The 23318-nt window shown below is 43.8% G+C and overlaps 1 protein-coding gene across 1 annotated transcript in view; it reads right to left on the bottom strand.

The window, feature by feature from the left end:
- Positions 1 to 23318, bottom strand: part of CNTNAP5 (contactin associated protein-like 5) — an 866926-nt gene that overhangs the window by 383627 nt on the left and 459981 nt on the right. Inside the window, exons 9-10 of the mRNA XM_006776823.2 lie at positions 6009 to 6158; positions 2922 to 3093 (exon numbers count right to left, since the gene is read on the bottom strand). Of these exons, the coding sequence (XP_006776886.1) occupies positions 2922 to 3093; positions 6009 to 6158 (322 nt within the window). The remainder of the gene's footprint in view (positions 1 to 2921; positions 3094 to 6008; positions 6159 to 23318) is intronic.

The raw sequence follows: 23318 nt of genomic DNA, 5'->3' as shown, positions 1-23318 counted from the left end.
AGAGCTTCCTTGATTAGAAATTAAGGTATGGTTGGAGATTCCGTTGATAAATGCTTCCTCTATTGATCTACACTTTGCAAAGGCTGAGCTGCCTGATGGAGCTCATCATCAGTAAAGACTACAGGGGCGGCAGCCACTATGTGTAATATCTTTTATGCTCAGGTCCTGACATGAGCACATTGTGGTAAAGCACACATTTTATTACCCAGATGTCTGGTCAAATAGGAAAAAAAGACAGCCCAGCTGGTGTGGCTCAGTGGTTGAGCATCAACCTATGAACCAGGAGGTCACGGTTTAATTCCTGGTCAGAGCACATGCCTGGGTTTCGGGCTCGATTCCTAGTGGGGAGCATGTTGAAGGCAGCCAATCAATGACTCTCTCTCATCATTGATATCTTTCTCTCTCTCTCTCTCTCTCTCTCTCTCTCTCTCTCTCTCTCTCTCTCTTCCTCTCTGAAATAAATAAAAATATATAAGAAAAAAAGATAAAGTAGAAGAGCCAGGGAGTTTGTGCAATTCGATGACCATCTCGTGTGTTGTGGTATTAGCAGCGATACATTCTCATAAAGGTCCGCCAAATCACACTGGTCATTTTGAGCATCAGAGGAGACTATTTTGAGCATCAGAGGAGACTAATCTGTGTAGCTGACTTTGTGCTTACGAGAGGGACCACTACGTCTTTTTTAAAAAAATATATATTTTATTGATTTTTTACAGAGAGGAAGGGAGAGGGATAGAGAGTTAGAAACATTGATGAGAGAGAAACATTGATCAGCTGCCTCTTGCACACTCCCTACTGGGGATGTGCCCTCAACCAAGGTACATGCCCTTGACTGGAATCGAATGAACCTGGGACCCTTCAGTTTGCAGGCCAATGCTCTATTCACTGAGCCAAACCAGTTAGGTCAAGGGACCTACTACTTCTCACTGCTCCCCCAGAATGGGGCAGTACCTCAAAGTCAGGGATGGCTCTCCTTCTAGCCATCTTTCTTACTATTTCCTGAGTACTATTTCAGTAGGCAGACCCGACTGCTGTCCTTTCTGATTTTTGCCTAGAGCATGAAGACAAATTCCATGGGCACTCAAAGTTCTTCATGTTAATACCGACGCCCATCTCTAACCATATTCTCACCATGTGCTGCACCACAGTGCCCTGCCATCCTCACTGAGCTATATTTTATTAAATCTAAGATACCATTATTTGTAAGACATGCCACTATTTTATATGCCAATAAGAGAAGTAAATTTTGCCAATGAAACTATTACTATTTGTGGAGAATGGCTACAGTGTTTGGACAGGTTCAAGCCTCAGACTAATGAGAGGGCACAGTTCTCTCATTGCCATGTGCAAGTCCCAGCTTGGCAGGCAGAACCCTCCCAGCACAATTATAGCCAACAGCTATACTTGTAAGCTTGAACCTATGGTCCAAACACGTGGCTCTATGTGCCTGAGTGATGTAGGCTTGATAGAGGTCAGGTGCATGTAACTGAGTAGGATCGAAACCCATGAGAATGTTGTAAACATCTTGACCACGCCCTTACTTTGCCTCGTGGAATCTGGCTATAAAATAAAGACATGGCTTTTAGTCCATGGCACTGTCTCTCCATCAGGGAGCAGCATACCACCCAGACCCAGCTTTTATTCTCTTGTCTGTCTTTTCTCAACCCTTCACTGCCCCCTCTCAGGGTCACTAAAGCAGGCTGAGCTGGCATGACACATAAGGAGCCCTGGGGCTGAGATGCCATGGCTGTGCCAGCTCGCCACAACTATCAGCTTTAAAATGTATCCAAATATTACATATTTTAAAATGGATGTGTAATATTTGTATTGAATTGATGAAATACTTGCAAGCATGGCCCTTCCTATTTCTGTGCCATTTGACATGCTGCCTCCTGTCAACTCTTCCTCCACCCCCACCCCTCAGCCAGGTCTCCCTGTCCTATAAGATTCAGCTCAGCACACTTTCTGAAAACCATATCGCCCTCATTCTCCCTGTGCCAGGCTATGTTGCTGTTGCCATATGTCCTACAAATAAGGGTGACTTCTTGGTCATTTATCGCCCTTCGTTGTAATGGCTAATTTATTTCCTGATGAAAATTAAGTAAAGACCTTATTTCACTGACACATAGGCTTGTAACTAACACTCATCATTCACCCATTTAATAGATGGTATTTTAACCAGGGCGAGTAGAATTAGAAAGAAGGAGGCAAGCACTAGAGAAGAAACTTGGGGAACATGACAAACCTAGTTGAAAATTCAGAATCATCCTTTTTAATTGTCTTTAGTGTGTCTTTGAATCTAGAAACTTCCAATATAAGAGAAGCCAGATCCCAGGAGAAAGAGAGACACAGAGCTCCTGCAGGATGTGTGGCTGCAGTGAATGTGCGGGTTTTCCCTGACAGAATCTCATCTCTGCTGAGCCCCAGAAGAAAAAAACTGAGGGGCAGTGACTGCCAAGGCCAGGGTCCAGGCCTGTCTGTGTACAGTGGGCACTGCCTACCTTATACTCTAGGGTCCCACAGGGCCCGAGGCTCACCCACTGCGAGAGGACACCCACTGCACTGAAAAAGAAGATGGTTTAGGAGGAAAAAGTGATTCCTCCCTCCTCTCCACTTTACTCTTAACTTCAGAGTCATCAAGTGGCGTTTATGCACAAAACTTTAATCCTTTCACAAATTTGTAGTTTGATTTAACTTGCATAACTCATTTACTGCAAGTCAACATGAATAGAGACTCAACTAATTTAAGCCGTTTTTCTCTGGATCTGAAATCATTTCAGAGATATTTTCCATTAGGCAACTCAATTATATCTAAAGTGGCTAAAGTCCATGGATTAGAATTTTGCTTAAAGAGCACATATTTAGAACAGTGAAAATGGGAAGAGGGGGTGGGAGAACAGAGGAGACAAGGCAATAATTACCTGTCTTTGATGCTACACAGATCAATGTGTAAATCACTAAAATTCCCCAGGGAGCCTTGCTGAACTGAAATGAGGTCCTTGGGCTGGTTATCAATAAAGATGAGCCTCATGCAGCCTTGGAAAGCCTCGATAGGATTTAAGCATTGGGGAGCGGTGAGATTGTCAGGGCAGCCTGTGGGGCAGAGAACAAAAATGAAGAACACTGAGATGATCAGTCATTGCTCTGGCGACCTACCCATGGGAGACCTTGAGGTCTAATTATTGTGGTGCTTTTTCACTCACAGAAGTGCACACAGTTTAGTTGTAAATCCTAGCGTTTACAGAGAGGGGACAGAATTGGTTCAAAAGGGGGCAGCCTCCATCACTGTACAGAGCTAAAACCAAAAGTATGGAAGGGACTACCAACAATGTAACATGCATCTTGTTCCTCTTTTTTCCCTGCATCAGCTGTGTGCCAGGCTTCTGCCCAGGACACTTCACTCATTTCAAGAACACAACACTTTATCACTACCCAGGGGTGTCGGCTCTGTCCTGAAACACACTTCTAACTGCACAATTCAATTCTGGATTAACTTTCAAAGGAAATTATGCTTTGGGTAAGGATGGTGACAGAGTGATTATCTGGTTAATTGTCAGCATTAACAAACTAAATGCACCCGACAAAGGTACATGTAGAAACATAACTGGAATTTTGAAGTGTTGTGCAAACTAAATCCAGACACTAAAGGGACTAAGGATTTAAATGCACACAGTTATTGGGCTGTAATAGCAGGCGCGGAAGGTTAACACCATACATTTTTACAAAGGTGTTCTTTAAAAACAATGAATCATGTATATTTAGCATAGCCTGCCACCTGGGCATCTACTCCTCATCAAGACAGGTAGAGAGTGAATAGGTATATCAGTGCTTGAGCACCTTATAAACTACATCTTAATTGTCTTAATAGGTTCAGACCATATGGGAATGCAAGCTTGAAAATATGGCAATAACCCATAAATAACTGGGAATTATTTCCGCCATCTCTAATAGACAGTCACTGCTGGGCTGAAGTCTGGCAGCTGGTTAACAGCCCACAAGCACACACTATAAAGTGAAGAGAAATGTTACGACTTCTAATTGAGGCTGTAGAGAGAATTTATGTAAGTTGACTATTATTACTCAATCTCGTTTTTTACCTTCCTTAAGTTTACAGTCTACTTGTGGGACATTTTTTTCAAACGCTGCTCAAATCACAGATTCATCTTTACCTTCTGAGTGCAGTGCCCTTAAGAATCACCTCCAGGGATACTTCTTCAACTGGGGCAGGGGGCATTTTTACTTTGAGGCATTCAGGTGCTACACATCATAATTATTGCTCAGCACTTTTCAAAATAATAAATACGAGATCACTTTTCTCTCTGTTAGAAGCATTGCATGTGATGCAAAATTACTCGCTTTTGTGCTACATGCGTTGGCATCCCTTTGCTGTATGTTGTGGAGAACACAGATCTGGGGGTGAATCCTGGTTCTGCTACTCACACAAATTATTTCATCTAAGTAAACACTACTCTTACTTTCTGTGGATCAGGGTTACTGTTACCTACTTCACAAAGTCACCACATGAATTAAGTGAGCTAAAACACTTGCAGAGAACGGAAGTGTTCTCCCTTTAAGGACTTTGTTGTCATGTACACATGGAGGAGATGTAGAGTGAGGGACAGAGTCCCTTCCTGAGTCCCTAAAATCAAAGCGCAAATATATGATGGCTCCCACTGCTTCTCTCTTGGGACACCCCCATGTGTGTACTGCTTCTGTGCAAAATATATCTTATATTTCAAAGTTTAATCACATGTCAGTGGTCTGAGAAAAGTGATTTGTAAATTCTATTGGAGACTGCACCTTATGATTTTACACACCATTTCTCTTCAGTTTCCTCATGGAAAAAGGATTGGTAATCATAGACCAGGCTCAGTCCATGCCTATATTTACAAAGTCTGAAGCCAGTTTGTCCATTCCTTGCCAGATGGGAAGCCCTGTGTTAGGCAGGTAAACCTTGACCCCAGGGAACTGTCCCAACAATTCTGCCCTGTCTCTCATCACCTAGATTGGGAAGTTCAGGGCCCATAGGTGTCTTGTTCATGGTCAGACAGACACTGAGGTTAATTGCTCCTTAGAGATGGTTTATAAAATATAAACACATGGGCAGAAAATTAGGTATTATTTTTCTTAATGAAGGAAATTCCTTGAAAAAGACTAAATAAAAATATATCTGCACCTATAAAAATGCAGTAGGTGGCTAATTACTTGTATGCTTGTGTTTTTTTTTTTTTTAATCTTTACCTGTTTGCTTGTGGTATATATATATATATATCCCCTACTGGGGATCGAGCCTGCAACCCAGGCATGTGCTCTTGACTTGAATCGAACCTGGGATCCTTCAGTCCGCAGGCCAATGCTCTATCCATTGAGCCAAACCAGCTAGGGCTGTTTGCCTGTGTTTTGCTGTAGAAAAAGCTCCGAGGATTCACCCAACATTGGAGAGGGTGGAGTCTCTGACTACTCCACAAGGAGCTACTTGCTCATGGGCCTCCTAGGTCTTTCTCATGGGCATGGCCTCCAGGGAGGTGGGGTCAGAGGCAGTAGGTGCCAAAGGAGTGGCCTTGTGGTTGAGTGTGCTGGCTGTGCATTCTTCCCTGGATACTTCCTCTTTCAGGCACTGCTGACTGTTGGTGCTTTCTCCAAGTTTACAGCTGAGTTTCCCCTTTCGAATGTGATCAGGGAGCCTGCTATGCTATAAAAAATCTCCTTTGGATGAATTACATAACACCAGCTCTTATTGCTAGTCTTTTTTTCCTCAGCACTGACCTAGATAATTTATATCTGCACAGCTGTGAAAGGGCTTGCTTCCCATTATTTTGGGCTTAGGGGTGGGTGTTTGTGTCTCTATGTATGTTTGGGGAGGTGGCACCTGTGTGAGTGAGTGTGTGTGAATATGTGTCTGTTGGAAGTAGGTCTAATTGACAAAAGAAGAATCATCATAGTAAAATAATTGCCCACTACATTCTCCCTCTTTCCTTTATTTTCAGCCTCGAAGCTGAGTAATTTACCTCCAAAGTAATAGCTATTTCCAGAATAAATCTGTATCTGGCTGGTGTCCTGAGCAGGGGACGCTGCATCGTTATCCAGGGTGAGAGTGATGCGATTCCTCCTGGCGTTGATGCTGACTGAATGCCACAAGCCATCGTTCAAGTTGCTGCCTGCAAGAGAAACAGGGAGAGCAGGTGTTGGGATGAATGGTCGAGAGCTCGGGGAGGGGCCCGCTCCTTCCCGGCCACGGTCCCTGTGCGTTCTCTGAGTGGTTCCCACTCATCATTTCGCTCAAACCAAACCCTCACAAGGCTCATTTTTCTTTCTCTTTTTTACCACTTTTTTCTATTTTTAAGTGGCTGAACAACTCCAGCTGCTTGCTTTAGGAATAAAAGGGGAAAACATAGATTTGTATGTAAACTACAACCAAGGGCACAGGACACATTAATTGATCCCTTGAGATATAAATGCAGAGCAAAATGCTGAAAACAAAAAGACTCTTAAAATGTTCCTGGTGGTTTTATCTCTGGGTTGTCAGGTTACAGGCATTTTTTGTTTTCTAATATTTTTCTACTAATGCATATGTAAATAAAATATTTTTAAAGGCAAAGGTAGAAGAGGAAAGCTAGAGCCGGAGGGTGTGCAGGCAGAGGAGGTGTCCTGTTGGAGAGGTAACAGCCGAGCCAGTTCCCACCTCCCCTGGCCCCTGATAGGACACTGGCTGAATGACCAGCATGCCCAAGCTTCGGTTTCATTGCCTGCAATGCCATAGTTTCTCCTCTGTGCCACCGTTAAGGGGAAGAGTTGTGATCAGGCCTGGGCCAGATGGTGGCATAGTAGGTATTTATTAAAAGTTCATTCCTCTCTTGTTCTTTGGCTTAGATGTCTGTGCTGGCCGACCTTACTAAGGAGACTGTGTTGGAAATTAGTCATGAGGGTAGCAATTATTTCCTCTAAAAGTTTGTCATTTCTGAAGGCTTTTCTACTGCAAAGGGCTTGCTGAAGATCACAGCCCCATAACCAGATGAGTCGCCATGGTTGTCTATACAGGAACAGAGAGCCACACATTTCTACACACTCATGTATTCTACCCTGCTTCCTTTACTTTGCCTCAGTTTCCTCTCTTGCAAAATGGGCATAACAGTTACACTTATAGGGTATTGTTAGCAGAGCAGCATATGTCGAACAGTTTATATCACGTAATAAGAAGATAATGTTAAAACAAATGGGCACACAGTGACTACAAGACAGTCCCTGCACTGACGAGTATAGACACTGACCTCGCATGGTCTCTGTCCTGGGTAGGCCACGGTTAAGAGAAGAGACATATGCAAAGTGCATCAGGCTAGCAGTGGGTGTACGCCTGCACGTGGTATTTTGTGGAAGAGCGACACTCAAGGGGCCAAAGAGCCGCATGTGGCTCGCGAGCCACGGTTTGCTGACCACGGGTAGTGGGACAGACAGTGAAGCAGGCTCTTGCAATTCTAGGAGAACAGTGAATGTGTGGCCAAGAGGAAAGAAGGAAGACCTAACCAACTCCATGTGAGGACCCTAACAGGCTTCATGAAAGAGGGGGCAGCAGTTTAGGAATTCACAAAGGAGAGGGTAGCAGTTTAGGAATGCTTTGGAAATGAGCAAGAGTTTGCCACTCCCACAGCCAGAGTTCCAGGAGATGCAGAGCCTGCACAAAGAGCAAGGCCTGGAGTGAGAGGCTGGGAGAACAGCAGGAAGGCAGGTGCAAAGAAGACACTCACCCTGGTCCCCGCCTGCTGCGCTAAGGAAGGGGTTTCAACAAAGTTCTTTGACATGTGGTTCTGGAGGGCACTTTAACCAAGCCAGTTCTGTCAGAATCTCTGAGGATGGGGCCCCAGGCATTTGAATTTTAAAAAAGCACCCCTGGGTGATTCCAATGTCCAGCCAGGAATTAAAATCACTGTTTTAGAATGTGGGAGTCCATGGGGTTCCTTAGCATGGGAATCACCTGGCTGGAGGGGCATATTAAAAGACTGCGAGCTAAGAGGAGACAGGCTAGAAGCGGGACTGGTGGAGCCTATTGCTTGCACAGCCCCAGGAGACAGAAGGATGAAGTCTCAGCCAGAGTAACAACCATGCAAAGGGGCAGTAAGGGGTGGATTAAGAGCGATTCCCTGAGGCAGAAGAGATCAGACTTGGGAAAGCCTTCTGGAGCCTCCAGGAGGAACCAGCTAGAAAGAATGAGTTCAAAATTGGAACAGAGGTCTACAGGCTCCTCGGGAAAGCCACCGACATGCTTGTGCCTGAGCCCTGGATGTCTGGGGAAGCTGCCTGGGAGAGCACAGCACAAGGCTGCAGCCCAATTCCATGGCGATGGGCAGCTTGTCCCACCTGCTCAGAACAGCCCAGATAGAGGGCCCCTCCTGCATTTGCAGCCGCTCCCTAGCAGCCAGTCTTTCCTGCAGCCCTGAACACCTATAGGGTAAAGAGGAGAACCCGGGGGCTGCTCATCCTGGTCCCCTACCTTCCCCCAAAGCCCAGCGTTGGGTCCTAACCACAGGGATTCCTCTAATGAGGTGGAGGGTCTGTCAGGTGTTTCCTGGGGATGAACATTTGAATACTCTCAGAGACATAGCCAGCTTTAGGTCCTCACTTTTAAACTTCATTTGCATAGTACTTTAAATACATTGGCATAACATATGAGGCTGCATTTGCAGAGAGACTATTGACTGTTTGGTTTGGAGATCAGGAAGGAATTCAACAAAGAGGGAGTAAATAGGCCCTAAGGGCCCAGGTACCCTGCAGAAGGAATTACACACAGAGGCCACAGGAAGTGTCCATCTAATTAGAGATACGTTCTCTAATTACATCACAGATGGACCAGGCTGAAGAGCAAAGTCTGCTCAGTGAGGGGGCAGGGCCAGCGCATCAGCATGATTCTGGGTCTCCTCCCCGTCCCACATCACTATTCAGTTCTGTTTTGTTTGTTTTTTTCTTTAAATTGTTTTAATTTTTCAATTAAAGTTGACATATAATATTATATTTGTTTCATGTGTACAACCCCGTGATTAGACACTATATAACTTACTGAGTGATCATCTCTACAAATCAGGTGCCCATCTTACACCATACATGGTTATTAAGATATTTTAAATATATTCCATATGCTGAACTTTAATCCCTGTGACTATTCTGTAACCACCAAATTGTTCTTCTGAATCCATTACTTTTTCACCAATACCCCCAATCCCCTCCCATCTGCCAACCATCAAAATGTTCTTTGTTCTATGAGTCTGTTTCTGTTCAGCTTATTCATTTATTTTATTTTTAGATTAAATTTTTGATTTATTTGTACTTATTACCATTTTATAATCTTTGTTTTCATCTTTTCTTCTTCTTAAAGAAGACCCCTAATTAGACATTCCTTATACTACTGCCTTGATGGTGATGAACTCCTTTAGCTTTTTCTTATCTAGGAAGCTCTTTATATGTCCTATTCTAAATGTAGCTTCACTGGGTAGAGTGATCTTGGTTATTGGTCCTTCTTTTCATCACTTTGAATAATTCTTGCCAATGACTTCTGGCCTGAAATGTTTCTGTTGAAAAATTAGCAGAGTCTTACGGGAGCTCCCTTGTAGGTAACTGCTTTTCTCTTGCTGCTTTTAAGATCCTCTCTATAACCTTTGCTATTTTAATAGACACACACAGTAAGGGGGTGAGGGCTTGTAGGGAGGGGTGGTGGAGGAGAAGTCAATGGGAAAAAAAGGAGACTCATGTAATGCCTTAAACATTTAATTATGATGTCCTTTGGTGTGGGCCTCTTTGGGTTCATCTTGTTTTGGCTTTTCTGTGCTTCCTGGACTTGTATGTCTAGTTCTTTCACCAGGATAGGGAAATTTTGTTGTCATTCTTTTCTCAAATAGGATTTCAATATCTTGCTCTCTTTCTTCGCCTTCTGGTACCAACATGATGTGAATGTTGGTACACTTGAAGGTTCCAGAGGCTCCTTAAACTATTCTCATTTTTTGGATTCATTTTTCTTTTTGCTGTTCTGTTTTTTTGTTGTTGTTGTTGTGTGTGTGTGTGTGTTTTTTTTTCTGCTTCCTTATCTTCTAAACCTCTGATTTGATCCTCTGCTTCCTCTACTCCATTGTTCATTCCCTGTAATGTATTCTTCATTTCTGTTAATGTATTATTCACTTCTGGCTCTTTTTTACATTTTCTAGTTCCCTTTTTATTACCTATCTCTTTGTTGAAGTTCTCACTAAAGTTATCTACTCCTCCCCTAAGTCCATAGAGTATCCTTATAATCAGTATTTTGAACTCTGCATTGAGTAGATCATTGAGTAGATTGCTTGTCTCCATTTTGTTTAGTTCTCTTTCTGGAGCTTTGTTCTTTTATTATTATTATTATTATTTTAGACATGTTTCTTTGTCTCTTCATTTAGGCCACCATGCTGTATTTGTTTCTATGTACTAGATGAAGCTGCTATGTTTCTTGAGCTTGGTAAAGTGGCCTTATATAGCAAGTTTTCGGTAAGGTCCATCATCACAGCTTCCTCAATCATTCCAGCTGTCTACTCCAATCCCCCAACCAATGCACAACAGGTTGTATATACCACCATCCTGTTGTGGTTGAGCCTTGATTGCTATTGGCATACCAATAGGAGGAATTTATCCCCAGGCTGATTGGCTGTAAGGACTGGTTTGAGCACCATGGACGGTCACCCCACTGAGCAGGACTTAGTTCAACAAGACTCCCTTGAGTGTCCCTGTGGAGGTAGTTGGGTGGTGCTTTGATGTGGCCTGAAGCTTTCCACTGTATATGCTGTCTCTGAGGCCTCCCAGGAGGTTCAGGCCAAGTCAGTCAGCACCATCTGTGTTCTGCCTGAGGCCACCCAGCATGAGCGGAAAAAGCAATCTGCAGATGGTTGTTACTTGTGCTGGGCTTTGAGGTTCCCAAGAGAAGCCAATCAACCCTGGGGCCACTGAACAAGAGGCAAGGGACAGGCCAAGGCCAGATGCTGCTTATTTGAAAGCTTATGAAAAGTCTGAAGCAAGATCTAAGATAGGCCATTCATATGGTAAAACCACTGGAAACAGCTTGGGTAAGCCCTTAAGTTGGGTGGGGTGAGGTCTAGGGAGTCACCAGGGAAAGGTGGGCAGTGTTAGCTGGATATGATGCCTGCCTGTCAGCTCTGTTGACTGAGAACTCAGAAAAAAGAAACATAATGGCATTTGCCAGCACACCTAGGAGAAAGCTGCCCTGCCAACCCTCACCCTGTTTATAGAAAAAGTACTCCCTTAAGTGTCTGGTGCCTTTCACTCTACTGCCCCAGGGCTGGAGCTCAGAGGGAGTGAGCTCTAAGTCTGTGCATGGGCTCCTTAAGAGGAACACCTGGGGTCCCAGAAGCCTCCATCTCACTCAGCCACAATCCCCACTGCTTTTCATAGCCAGACGTATGGGCTCTTTTTTCCTGGCACTGGAACCCTGGGCTGAGGGGTCTGGTGTAGGGCTGGAACCCCTCACTTCTCAGGGGAACCCCCTGCAGCTGAGATATCCCTCCCACAGATGGGTGTGGAACCAGCTTTTTTTTTCGTTTCCTCCAACAATGTGGCTTTTTCTTCATATCCTCAGTTTCAGGACTTCTGTTCAGCTAGATTTCAGGTGGTTCTGAAAGATGGTTGGCCTGTAGCTTAGTTTTAGTTTTGATGTGGTTGTGGGAAGATTTGAGTACTGTATCTACCTACCCAGCCATCTTGATCAGAATTCCCTCTCCAAGTTTATCTTTAAAATTATTATTTAATGAAGGTTTGCTTCCTTGCTTGGTTTTCTCTTTTTGGTCTGCTTTTTCCATCTGATTTGATCTCTTTTGCTTTGTGCCTACATGGCCCGGAGTCCCTGCAGAGGGAGCCTGTGTGAAATCTTAGCTCTTTAGAGGACAATTATTAGAACAGGAGTTCTTGATACTGACCACACAAAGGGGTCACATGGGGAACTTCTGAGTAGAGAGGCCCTGGGCTGCATAGCAGGCTAATTGGTGCACCGGCTAGGGTGGTCCCTGGCCTTAGACATTTCAAAGATCCCCAGAGATTCAGCTGTGCAGCCATGGTGGACAACTGCTCTATTAGAGGTTTCAGAAGAGGAGGGAAAGAAGCTAGAAAAAAGCAACCCACAGGACTGATTTAGAGGAGCTTACCTCAGAATAGATTCCAAAACAAGCAAAATGGTATGTTTCTTCTAAAACCCGCTTTTGTCTTGTACTCTTTTCCACTTAATTCTGTTAATGCCCCAAATAATATGCCTGGAGGTTCTGAAGGTTTTGTTTTTAAGAACACTTTTTTGAAGGTACAGGTTTAAGTGCTATTAATTGTTCACAAATTAGAAAAAAATCAATTCTATTAGGTAGCATTTCCCCAAAAACCTCTCTGAAATACGTAGCTCTGAGAAAACAGACGTTTCAAAGGGGAGAACAGGAAAGCAGGTATGCCTCCATAGGGAAAAGCAAGGTAGTTGTGGAGCTAAGCTCTTATATGATTTAAGAGCTGAGGCCTCAAAGGTGGGACTTGGCTTCTGAAAAGACTGTTGGGTGATGACAAACATAAAACTTTTGAGGTTTAAGGTGATGTCAAATATTACTTGCCATCTCCAAGACTGGCAAGGAATAAAAACCAGTTATACTCTCAGTTAGCAGACAAATAGGGGAGTAGGCATTTGTTACCTTGCTGGAGGCAGCATAAGTTTGTACGTCCTTCCTGACAGACAACATACTAATACCTTCCAATATCCCCCAAAGAAGTCATTCATCGTCCCCCATGAACTTTATCCTGAGGAATTCATCCTAAAATAGTAATAGAGCTACAGCCAAGATTTATGGTGAAGAGACCTCATAAAATCATTATTTATAATAGCAAAAATTCACAACTACCAATATTTCCAATAATAATAGATTAGTTAAATCAAACGTGGTATATTTAATGCTATGGAATATAGTGTAGTCATTAAAATCATAATGCCCAAGAATGCTAGTGATATGCTGATATTTGAAAACCGCTGGCTAAATAGCATAGGTAGTGTTGTTCCGGTTTTGTAAAAAATTTCTGCAAAGCCCTGACCAGTTTGGCTCAGTGGCTAGAGCGTCAGCCTGTGGACTGAAGAGTCCCACGTTCGATTCCGGTCAAGGGCATGTACCTTGGTTGTGGGCACATCCCCAGAAGGGGGTGTGCAGGAGGCAGCTGATCGATGTTACTCTCTCATTGATGTTTCTAACTCTCTATCCCTCTCCCTTCCTCTCTGAAAAAAATCAATAATATATATTTTTTTAAAAAAATTGCTGCAAAGACAACTACTGGAATGGCATTGAATGATAGAATCACAGATTATTGTTTTTTCTTATACAGACTACTGGAATTTTCAGTTTCTAAAAAGAAAATGTACAACATTAATAATTAGTTTTTAAAGCTAACAAACTGTTTCAACTGAGATAAGGATAGGAAAGAAAGTTTTCATTCTTTTCCACTTCCTGCTCTTATTGTCAGCAAACTCACAGGTCCCGGGTTTGCCCCAGGGCATTTGTAGAAAAGGCCTCAACAGACAGGACAAGTAAGATGCTCTGTCCTCACTCAGGAGCCAAACCAAGACTAAGAAAAAAGACAGTTTTCACGGTTGCAACTGAACTTGCAAAAGACCCTGTTGTAAAAAAATAGCTAATAGTACACACTACCTGTATTGAATATCTACAGTGTGTCAGGCATTTTAAATATATAATCCCTAATTCTCACAAGAGTCCCAAAGACCAAGTTTTATTGTCCTCAGGTTAGAGAAGCTAAAACAGAAAGTCAGAAGCTACCCAAGGTCCTATGACTACTTGGGGGTGGAGCCAAAATTCAGAGGGAGGTATCAGGCCCCCAGGCTGAGCACCATCCTCTCTCCACACTTCCAAAGCCAGCCCTGCCCTGCTCTAGAATCCCCTCCAAGTGAAATTACCTCTGCAAGGTTCCATTTTCTGTTGTTGAATTTGTTCTTTCTTTATTTTTTTAAAAAAATAGTTTGCAGCTCCATTTTTTAAAATATATTTTGATTGATTTCAGAGAGGAAGGAAGAGGAAGAGAGAGATAGAAACATCCATGATGAGAGAGAATCATTGATTGGCTGCCTCCTACAAGGCCCCCACTGGGGATGGAGCCCCCAACCCAGGCATGTGCCCTTGACTGGAATCGAACCTAAGGCCTTTCAGTTTGAAGGCCGATGTTCTATCCACTGAGTCAAACCGGCTAGGGCTCGTTCTTTCTTTCTTTGGAACAGCTTTTTTGAGATAAAATTCACATACCATACAATCCATTATTTTAAACGTACAATGCAATAATTTTTAATACAGTCACAGAGTTAGGCAACCATCACAATGATCAATTTTAAAACATTTTATAATCCCCAAAAGAAATGTCATAATATGTAGCTATCACCCCCCACCTCCAGTCCTAGTCAGTCTACTTTCTTTCTCCATGGATTTGCCTATTCTGGACATTTCATTTGAATGAAACCATACATTTTGTCCTTTGGTGACTGGCTTCTTTTGCTTAGGACAATGTTTTCAGGTTCATCTATGTTGTAGCATGTGTGAGCACATTTTTATGGCTGAATGACATTCCATTGTATGGAGGCACCGTGTGTGTGTATCCATCCACCAGCTGATGGACATTTGAGCGGTTTCCACTCTGCAGGTGTTATGAACGCTGGCGCTGTAAGCATGTGTGTGCGCATTTCTGCATGGACCTGTGTGTCCAGTTCTCTTACGTGTGCACCTAGAGTGGAATTGTTGAGTCGTATGTGTACTCCATCCTTAGCCTTTAAGGAGCTGAACTGTCAGAAGGTTTCCAAAGTGGCTTTCCCAGTTTACATCTCACAGGCAACTTTCCTCTTGCAGCACTGAGTTCAAACTCCAGTCCTGTCTCTTGTGGAGCTTCTAGATTCTAAGAAAAATGTAAGTACGATTCAAATTTGTATTGCAGAATGTCTACTTGGGTCTGACGTTGGAAATCTAGCTAATTGTTATTACTTTACTTTAATTTTTATAGATAAATAATGTTATTGAACATTTGTCTTTTATTATTATTTTTGTAATGAGACCTTTACACCAATTTACAGTTCTCATTTGATGAAACAGACTCAGAATGGTTAAGTAATATTCTAAAGCCCTAAACTCTCATATAGGAATAAGGTTTTTTGCTGAAAGCAGAGTTTCTTAACACTGGCACTGGACATTTTGGACCAGATAATTCTTAGTGGGTGGTGGGGCAACTCCAGAGGCATAGAATGTTTAGGAGAATCCCTGACTCACTATATGCTAATAACAGGTCCCCACCCCCAGCACCCAAAATGCTACCAGGCATTACTAAAAGTCCCCTGAGGGGAGTGGGTTAATGGTGAGAAGAGTTAGAAGCAGGATTAGGCAGACAGGGTAAGGGATGGAAGAAGGAGGAAGGATGGATGTGACAGAGCTGAAATCACAAAATGTTTTGCAGTGAAACAGGATGTCAGAAATCAGGATGTTTTGAGACAAGGATGTTTTACTTGTAAGTGCAAAATAAAATGTTGCAACAGGCCAGGAACCAATCAGGGCGCGGCACAGACAGACAAAGAACAGGATTTTAGCAGATGTAAGGGGAAGGGCAGAGTGCTTTAAGGCAATCCATTGGGGTCCCCTTCCCGAGGGGGAGGGCGCTGTGTTTGTCTGCAATAAACTGCTAACTTTCTTGAACTCTTCTGGTCCGCGGCTTCATCCTTTGACTCTCTGAGACACAAGCCTGGGAAGATTTCCTGTTCGCTGGCCCCGGTATCGGGGAGGTTGGGATGGGTGGAAATGGAGAACTTCCCTTGGTTTAGAACCAGTGGATTAAAGGAATAAATTTGAGGTTACGGATCCTTGGCACTTGTTCTCTCTCTCTCTCTCTCTCTCTCTCTCTCTCTCTCTCTCTCTCTCTCTCTCTCTTCACAATCCCTAACCATTCTGTGTCTCTATGGTTTGAAGACAGAACCATGGGACAGGAGTGGCTGTCCAAGGACCTCTAAGGATCAGTCCTTACAGGACATGTGGACATGCAAGGCTGCAGCGCAGGCCAAGGCAGATCTCCCGAGAACTCTACTTTCAACCCCAGGAATAATTTGAAACAACTTCATTTGATGACTTTATTCACCCATTACCTCTGGCTCAAAACCCTGCCACTTATAATTGCTAGCAATTTAGACAAATTTCTTAATCTCTCTATACCTGCTTTCTCATCTGTAACAGCGACAGAATTGCCTGGCTTTACTTGAAAGTGTCTAGTCTTTATCTTCCACAGAAAACCCAATGCAGCTTCTCCACTGCCTCCCCTCCCCCGCCCCTTATCATGTCATAACTACCTTTATTTCATAGTTCAAAGATAGTTTCAATTTTTGAGAGAACTAAGTGAGGTTATATAAATAACTGAATAAGGCAGATTTAAAATGTCAATTAGATGATTTAAGAACATTTCACAGTTATTAGTACCATTATACTTCAATTTAGAGCCTGGGTCCCGGTGTTTTTTGGAAGCCATTTGTCTATCAGTTATAAAATTCTATTAACCCTTTCCTACATGCATTAGGTTGAATTCACACATTTCTTAAACTCCATCTCCAACTTGTATCCCATCCCTTATCAGTGTAGCTGTGATTTTTGTGATGGGATCCCTCTTTCCAGCCTCTGACCCTTTCTGCTTCAGGGCACCTTGTTAGGTTGAACTGTCTAACAAGCAGCTATTGTCAATTTCACAGCAAAAAAAAAATCCCTCCCGTCAGTCATGGAGCCCAGAGAAGGAAACTCACACTGGTTACCTTGACAATCCATGCCTTCTAAAATTAAGTTTGCACCTGTACTCTAGATCTCATTTTGCAATATTCCTACACGAACTCACTACTCTAGTGATGCTAGTGCATTCAGTATTCTCCATTTGAATGCACTTGACTGATCGCTGCTTGCGCCTGGAGCCTTATGTGACCCTCCCAGCTCTCCACTATCCAGTTCCTCTCCCAGTCCTCCAGTCCTCCAGTGCCCAGCTTTTGTCATAGTGCTGCCTTTCCTAAACTATAGAACCAGGAAGCATAAACACACACACACACACACACACACACACACACACACACACACACACACTTTACTTTCTGGCTGTCACCTTGCACAGTAGAGGGCACATAAAAAGTGCTGAAAGATGGAATAAGTAGGTTATAAACTATGCAATGAATGAAGCAGATTTTCCCTGACCAAACCAGCATGTACTGATTCCTCTTCAAAAATTCTTGCAGCAGCTGCTGTTTGATCTGTGCTCAGTTCATATTATTTGCTGCTTTATACTGTTCATTAATAGTCCATCTCTATAAGCCTTATCTCCCCAAGGCCATTACAGGTTCCTGGGGGTCAGAGGCCGAGCCAGGATTTGGTGTTTGACCCCAGGCATCCACAGGCACACTGTGCCTCTCCACATGCTCATTGATTGCCTGAGCTTCACACTAGCTCAATTCCACTGCCCAGTGTCTGTGGCAGAACATGGGCCATAACTCACAGGTAGACCTTTCCGGGTAGGCTCACATGTCACAGTAACCTGGATCCTCAAAACCCTGGGTCAGCACAGGAGCACCAAACAGCTAGGCTGCCACCCACTACAGTCAGACAGGAAATGAGAATGTCTGTGCTGGTGGTGAAAGCGACATGAATGCGCAGCTCAAACGTCTACGTGACAAAGACATAGCTCAACTCAGAGTCCCATAGTTCCCTGTGCCCTTCGGGACAAAGCCCAAACGCCGTGTCCTTGACCAAAATGTGGATGCATCTTTTGCCTTCCCACCCTTCCCTCTGGCCCAGGTGTTCTCAGCCACCTGTGGGATCTTACCCTTTTAGATCTCCTCCCATGTCTACCCATTTGGATAGCATCTGTGTGTTCTTCTCTGTTTGGACAAATTCTGTTCATTTTTGAAAACCAAGCTGTGTCTTTTTCACTACTAGGAAGCCTTCCTTTCTCACCCTTCCTGGAATCTCTCCTCTGAGCTCCCACCCACACACGTGAGATCCTGGAGGGTATGCCTCCATCCTCAGGTCTGAGTATAGCACCAGCACAACATAGACACGGCAACAGCCTCCTGAATTAAATGGAGGCCAAATGAATTACATGAGGAAATTATGAAAGTAGGAACTATGAAAGCTCAAAGGAGGTGATAGCAGACTTGACTATTGGATTATTTTGCTGTACTAATAAAAATCTAGATCCTTCTGTTGTTCTTGTCAGTTAGTGGTGAAAAACAACAAGTAAGTTAAATAAAATGCTTGTACTGGGGTCATTACTCAGATCTGAAAGAGCTGAAGTTGCCAAAGACATCACTACCTTGGGAAACCTTGCCAGGCTTTGATTGATATCTTGAAGCTGGACAGCTTGTGGTGACAGCCACAGCCTCATGGCTACCTATTGTTTCACCCTCACTAATGGGAATTTCTTACCAACACTGTCTAGCTAAAGCACGGATACATTACAGACAACTGAATTGAAGCAGAGGATGAAGTTCACAAAGTTATCATTTACTTGATGTGCAGATGGTGACTATATACAAATGGCTTATATGAAAAGGGGCAATATTTGGGGATCAGTGCTATTGACTGCAGGGCTTCAGACTAAAACCATCTGGCCTCTAGCATTAATCAGAGTGTGTACTTCTACCCTTCACGATGCAGCTCTCCCAGTTCTGGGAGCTCTGCTGGCCTTTACCTAATTAATGCTTCCCCTGAATGTAGCTCATTCCTGGGTTTGACACATTCTGCAGCATGTAATCATTGTAACATGACTGTTTGTTAAAAATCACTGTTAATTCCCTTTTTCACTGTTACAGATTTTATCTTTTAGAAATGTTTTGGGAGTCAGTCCTATTTGCTAATTCCTCAGACAGCTGCCCACATATGTGGTAAATAGTGTGAGGACCTGTAAGGTCCTCCATGAGGCCTTGGTCAAACAGTGGTTAGCGGGGCAGGCAGAGCTCCTGTCTGCATGGACTATGCAACCTGGAGGTGAGAGGAGCCTTGGGCAACTAACTGTATAGACATATGATTAACACCCCTTGTCATGGGCTGAATTGTGCCCCTCCCCAAATGCACATGCTGACATCCTAACCCCCAATGCCAAAGAATGTGCCTGCATTTGGAAACAGGACCTTGAAGAGGTAATTAAGGTAAAACGAGTGCATATGAGCAGACTCCTATCCCATATGCTCCATGTCCTTGCAAGAGTAGGATATTAGGAAACAAATGGGCACAGAGGAAAGACCGTGTGAAGGCACAAGGAGCAGACAGCCTCCTCCAGCCAGGAGAGAGGCCCTCAGGAGAAATCAACCCTAACGACACCTTGATCTTAAAATCCTATGCTCAAGAACTGTGAGACAATAAATTCCTAAGACACCTAATCTGCAGTGTTTTGTATGGCAGTCCTAGCAAACTAATGCATACACATACACACATACTTAGGTTCAATGCCACAAAGCAAACTATCTAGAAGACTGGATAACAGGGCATCTGGCCTGCTATTGGAAGGCTTCGTGAAAGAATAACAGTTGTAATGAATTCTAAAGAATAAGTGGGATCCTATTGACCATAGTTGTAGAATGACTTATTTAATTGAAACACAAGAATCACTAAATAAATATAATTTATAGCTGCTGATTAAGGTTATTTTATTAGAATTTTGTCACCTCTTCAGCTAGAGAAAGAACAATCAAACGCAGAAGTCTACTAAGTATAGAAATTTAACTACTGATTAGAATGGATTGCTTCATTGTTATTTTTGTAAAGCCTTCTCATTCTTACTATTCAAGGAACTAGAGCAATACTGAGAAATTATAATGTGGTTGAGGAAATATGAGGAACACCATTGCTTGTTCCTATGAGGAATTAAATGGACTGAGCTGAGATGGCCTTTTCAATAAGCCACTTACTTGCCTGAAATGAAAACTTCTCCATGGCACCTGGTTGATTCCTGGACCTTTGCTAGTTGTGTTTGATTTTGCCCAGGAATTCTGTGCCTGGCAACGGGCCTCACCTTCCTATAATCATTAGTGGTGCCCAACTGCTGGGCAGAGGTCCTGTCTGAGGCTTCCTCCCCCATCTCTGGGTCCCATTACGCCGCACCGAGACTCATCCCCAAATGCTGAGAATTCCACTCTGTGATGGAAGCCCTAGTGACATGAGAGCAACATGCAGTGAAGCTGGAAAGCTCTGAATGGAATACTCTCTAATGAAAACCAAGAGTGGTTTCTCTGCCATTTGATCTTATTGCACGTATTCTGCATCCTGCTGTGACATAAACACTCTCATCTGTGAGAGAGCATGCCCCATGTTCAAAGACCATTATTATGTCTCTGTCTTATTTTGTCTCCACGTAAAGCAATTCTAGTGCCTCTATGAATACAATTTGAATGCCTTTCATTTTCTGATACCTCCTCACCAGCACTGTGCCCTGACTCTCCAAAGAAACAAACCATGTAGTCTCCTTTACCTGTATAAAACTTCCCGAGTTTCAGTAATTCAGGCATGGATAATACCAGGCTCCATTCTAAGCATCTTCTTAAGAGCCTTTAAAACGGCAGCTATTTCCTTTTTAAAAATAGAACATGGTACCTATTGTTCAATGAACAGGTGTGGACTTGAGAGATAGAGTCCGCCAGCACATAGTACCTCAGGAGAAGCGCTAAAGAGCTGAGATTTAAAGCATTTATAGTAGGAAAACCAGATGTTGGCCCATTAATTGGAGGTTTGCCTGAATGGCTGCTCTGAGTCCTGAAGGGGGAAAGGGCAAGGCTCGACATGCGGTGGGACTCCTTGCAGGTACACCCCGCCCCCCCGCTCCGGTGCAGCCACCAGGTTTCCATGGGGGGTTAGGGCGCAGGGGTGGCCTGAGTGGGACCGGCCGCACAGTAGAGGCCGGAGGCTTTGGAAGCAGACAGACAGCCTCCTCCTAGCGGCTCGGTCACTTAGTTCCCGTAGTGCTTAGCTGATGTTCTTACTATAGAATCAGCATCAAATCTTTGGAAAAGTCTTTAGAAAGTATGTCGCACACAGAATATAAATGTTGGGGTGTGGGAGTGTGTGTGTGCACAGGTGTGTGTTGACATGCAGATATGTATACAGCAGCCTGAGCTAAATGAGACCACAAGTCTGCCAAGACGACAAGTGCTCCCTCTGTGTCAGTCCTTTTTCACAGAAGATTCTGGAAATAAGAGTACCGCCAAGTAACAGAACTGTTTTGGGAAAATTCAACTTTTGATCCTAAATAGCCTATTCTCATTAATAGCCTATTGTACATTTGTCTGTAAATCTTTCCTCTAAAGCAGGATGTTTTTACATTTGAATTATGTAAGCAATTGACAATATGAAAACATGACTATGGATGGCGGCAAGATGTAGTATAAAGACCATGCACATGGAATCCAAAGGAAAGGCCTGAGGGGGAACCCATCTTGGTCATTATAAGTTAATTCTGATTCTCAGTTTGCCCCTGTGCATGTCGGCAAACTGATAGCTGCTTCATAGTATTATGAGCGGATTTTTCCATTACCCGGCAGGTGCTAGCTCAAGCTCCGGCCTCAGGAGACCCATGGCATTGTTGATTCTCCTCTCACGTCACCTCTGGGGACATGGTGTCCTTGGTTTCTCCTGTGCACATGTGTATGACTCTCAAGGAGGAAGAGGACAAAAATAGAAAATAAGGGAAATGCAAGGGAGACATTGCACTGTCCTCCTTCACTTTTTGGAACGTTGTCCCCCAGAGCAACGACGTTCAGTTCCCTTCTATTTTGAGGATGCCTTTAGCTTGCGCTCCTCTCCCTGGGCGCCATGCAGAAAGCTCCAAGTGACTCTGGAACCCAAGCACGTGGCACAGACCTCTGGAGCCGGAGTGGCTGGGCCAGGCACCGAGTCCTGGCTCTCCCAGGGTCACCTGCTCATTGTGGCCGAGGCACTGGGAGCACCGGGACCCTTCTGAAATAAACCTGGAGAAGCTGGATCCCTGTTCAGTTGATAGAGTGTGGTGGTATTTTCCATTTCCTGTGATGTACCATGTGTCAAGGGTAGCCCATGGTCCCTCAAAAACTATTGGGGCAATGGTCATTCCTTTCTAGCTTCTTATGGGAATTTTTTATCTCTTATAAAGGCAATATTATCTCAAGTGCCGGTGAAATAAGTCTCCTCAAAAATGTAAGGGAGAGGAAAGCTGTTTCCGTTTGTTTGTATCTTTGTTTTTTATCCCCTATGTAGAAAAATGCCAGCAGACACAAAACCTTGATCCATTTCGAAGAAAGATTAAAGAAGCTCAATTTTTCCAAAATGGAGGGAAGAATCAAGCATCTGAGACACACCTGAGGAACTCAGCACATTTTTAAAACCCCTTTCTACTCATTTCTTGAGAGAGCTCTGAAATAACTGATTATTTCCCCTTCTTTGCTAGGTGCCTGGCACCTTGGACCAGCCACTCTCTCACTCAGAAACAGGTTTTCCTGGGCTGGCATGCGCTTAATAACACCGGCCGCACCTGCGTGCTTCTGAGCAAGGGGCCGCCAGGGCTTGCACTATATTAAAACTGCATTTTTGACCTGAGGCTGACAAGTCTGTACTCAAACATCTTGCCAATTGGATAGAAATTGCCCAGTGCCAGTTTATGTTTTTCTACTTCAAATAAGGATAATTGAGGTTTAACTTTTATAACTGGACACATAAAATATTATGATTCCAAGTTATTAATTCATCACTATTACAGGGAATCTTATACATTTCATAAAAGTCCCATGACTGCACACATTCACGTAGCTTTTCTGACTCTATGGAGTGAGGCCTTTTCTAGCGATAGGTCTTGAGTCAGTATGGGAAGGAGAAACATTGTGCAATGGCTTCCTGGCATGCTCAGGATTCTAGAAATCACAGGCTTGTGATGGAGGAATTGATTTTATCTTCTATTTCAGGTAGACTCTCAGAGGGTCCCACTGACCCATGGCTTCTACCCACCCCTGCACATTCTCTCGGCTTAGGAAGGACTAGACTTACTGACTTGGTTCTAATGAACAGAACACGGTAAAGTGGTGGGAGGCCACTTCCAGGACTGGGTTCCACATAGACCAGGCTCTGTCCTGGGTGCCCTCTCCCTTTTCCTGTGGCTCCCTCCCTCTGGGTAAGAGTGCTGTCAGCACGGGCAGCCTCTGCAGAGGCCAAGGGGATGAGCATGCACATGACCTTCTGAACCTGCCCATAGTGCAGGAGTGAGCATGGAAGCAGACCACCCTAGTTGTACCTTGAGATGACTGTGCCCTTCCA

The sequence above is a fragment of the Myotis davidii genome, unplaced genomic scaffold (assembly GCF_000327345.1).
Source record: "Myotis davidii unplaced genomic scaffold, ASM32734v1 scaffold249, whole genome shotgun sequence".
NCBI lineage: Eukaryota > Metazoa > Chordata > Mammalia > Chiroptera > Vespertilionidae > Myotis > Myotis davidii.
This window is presented reverse-complemented; position numbering and strand designations above follow the sequence as displayed.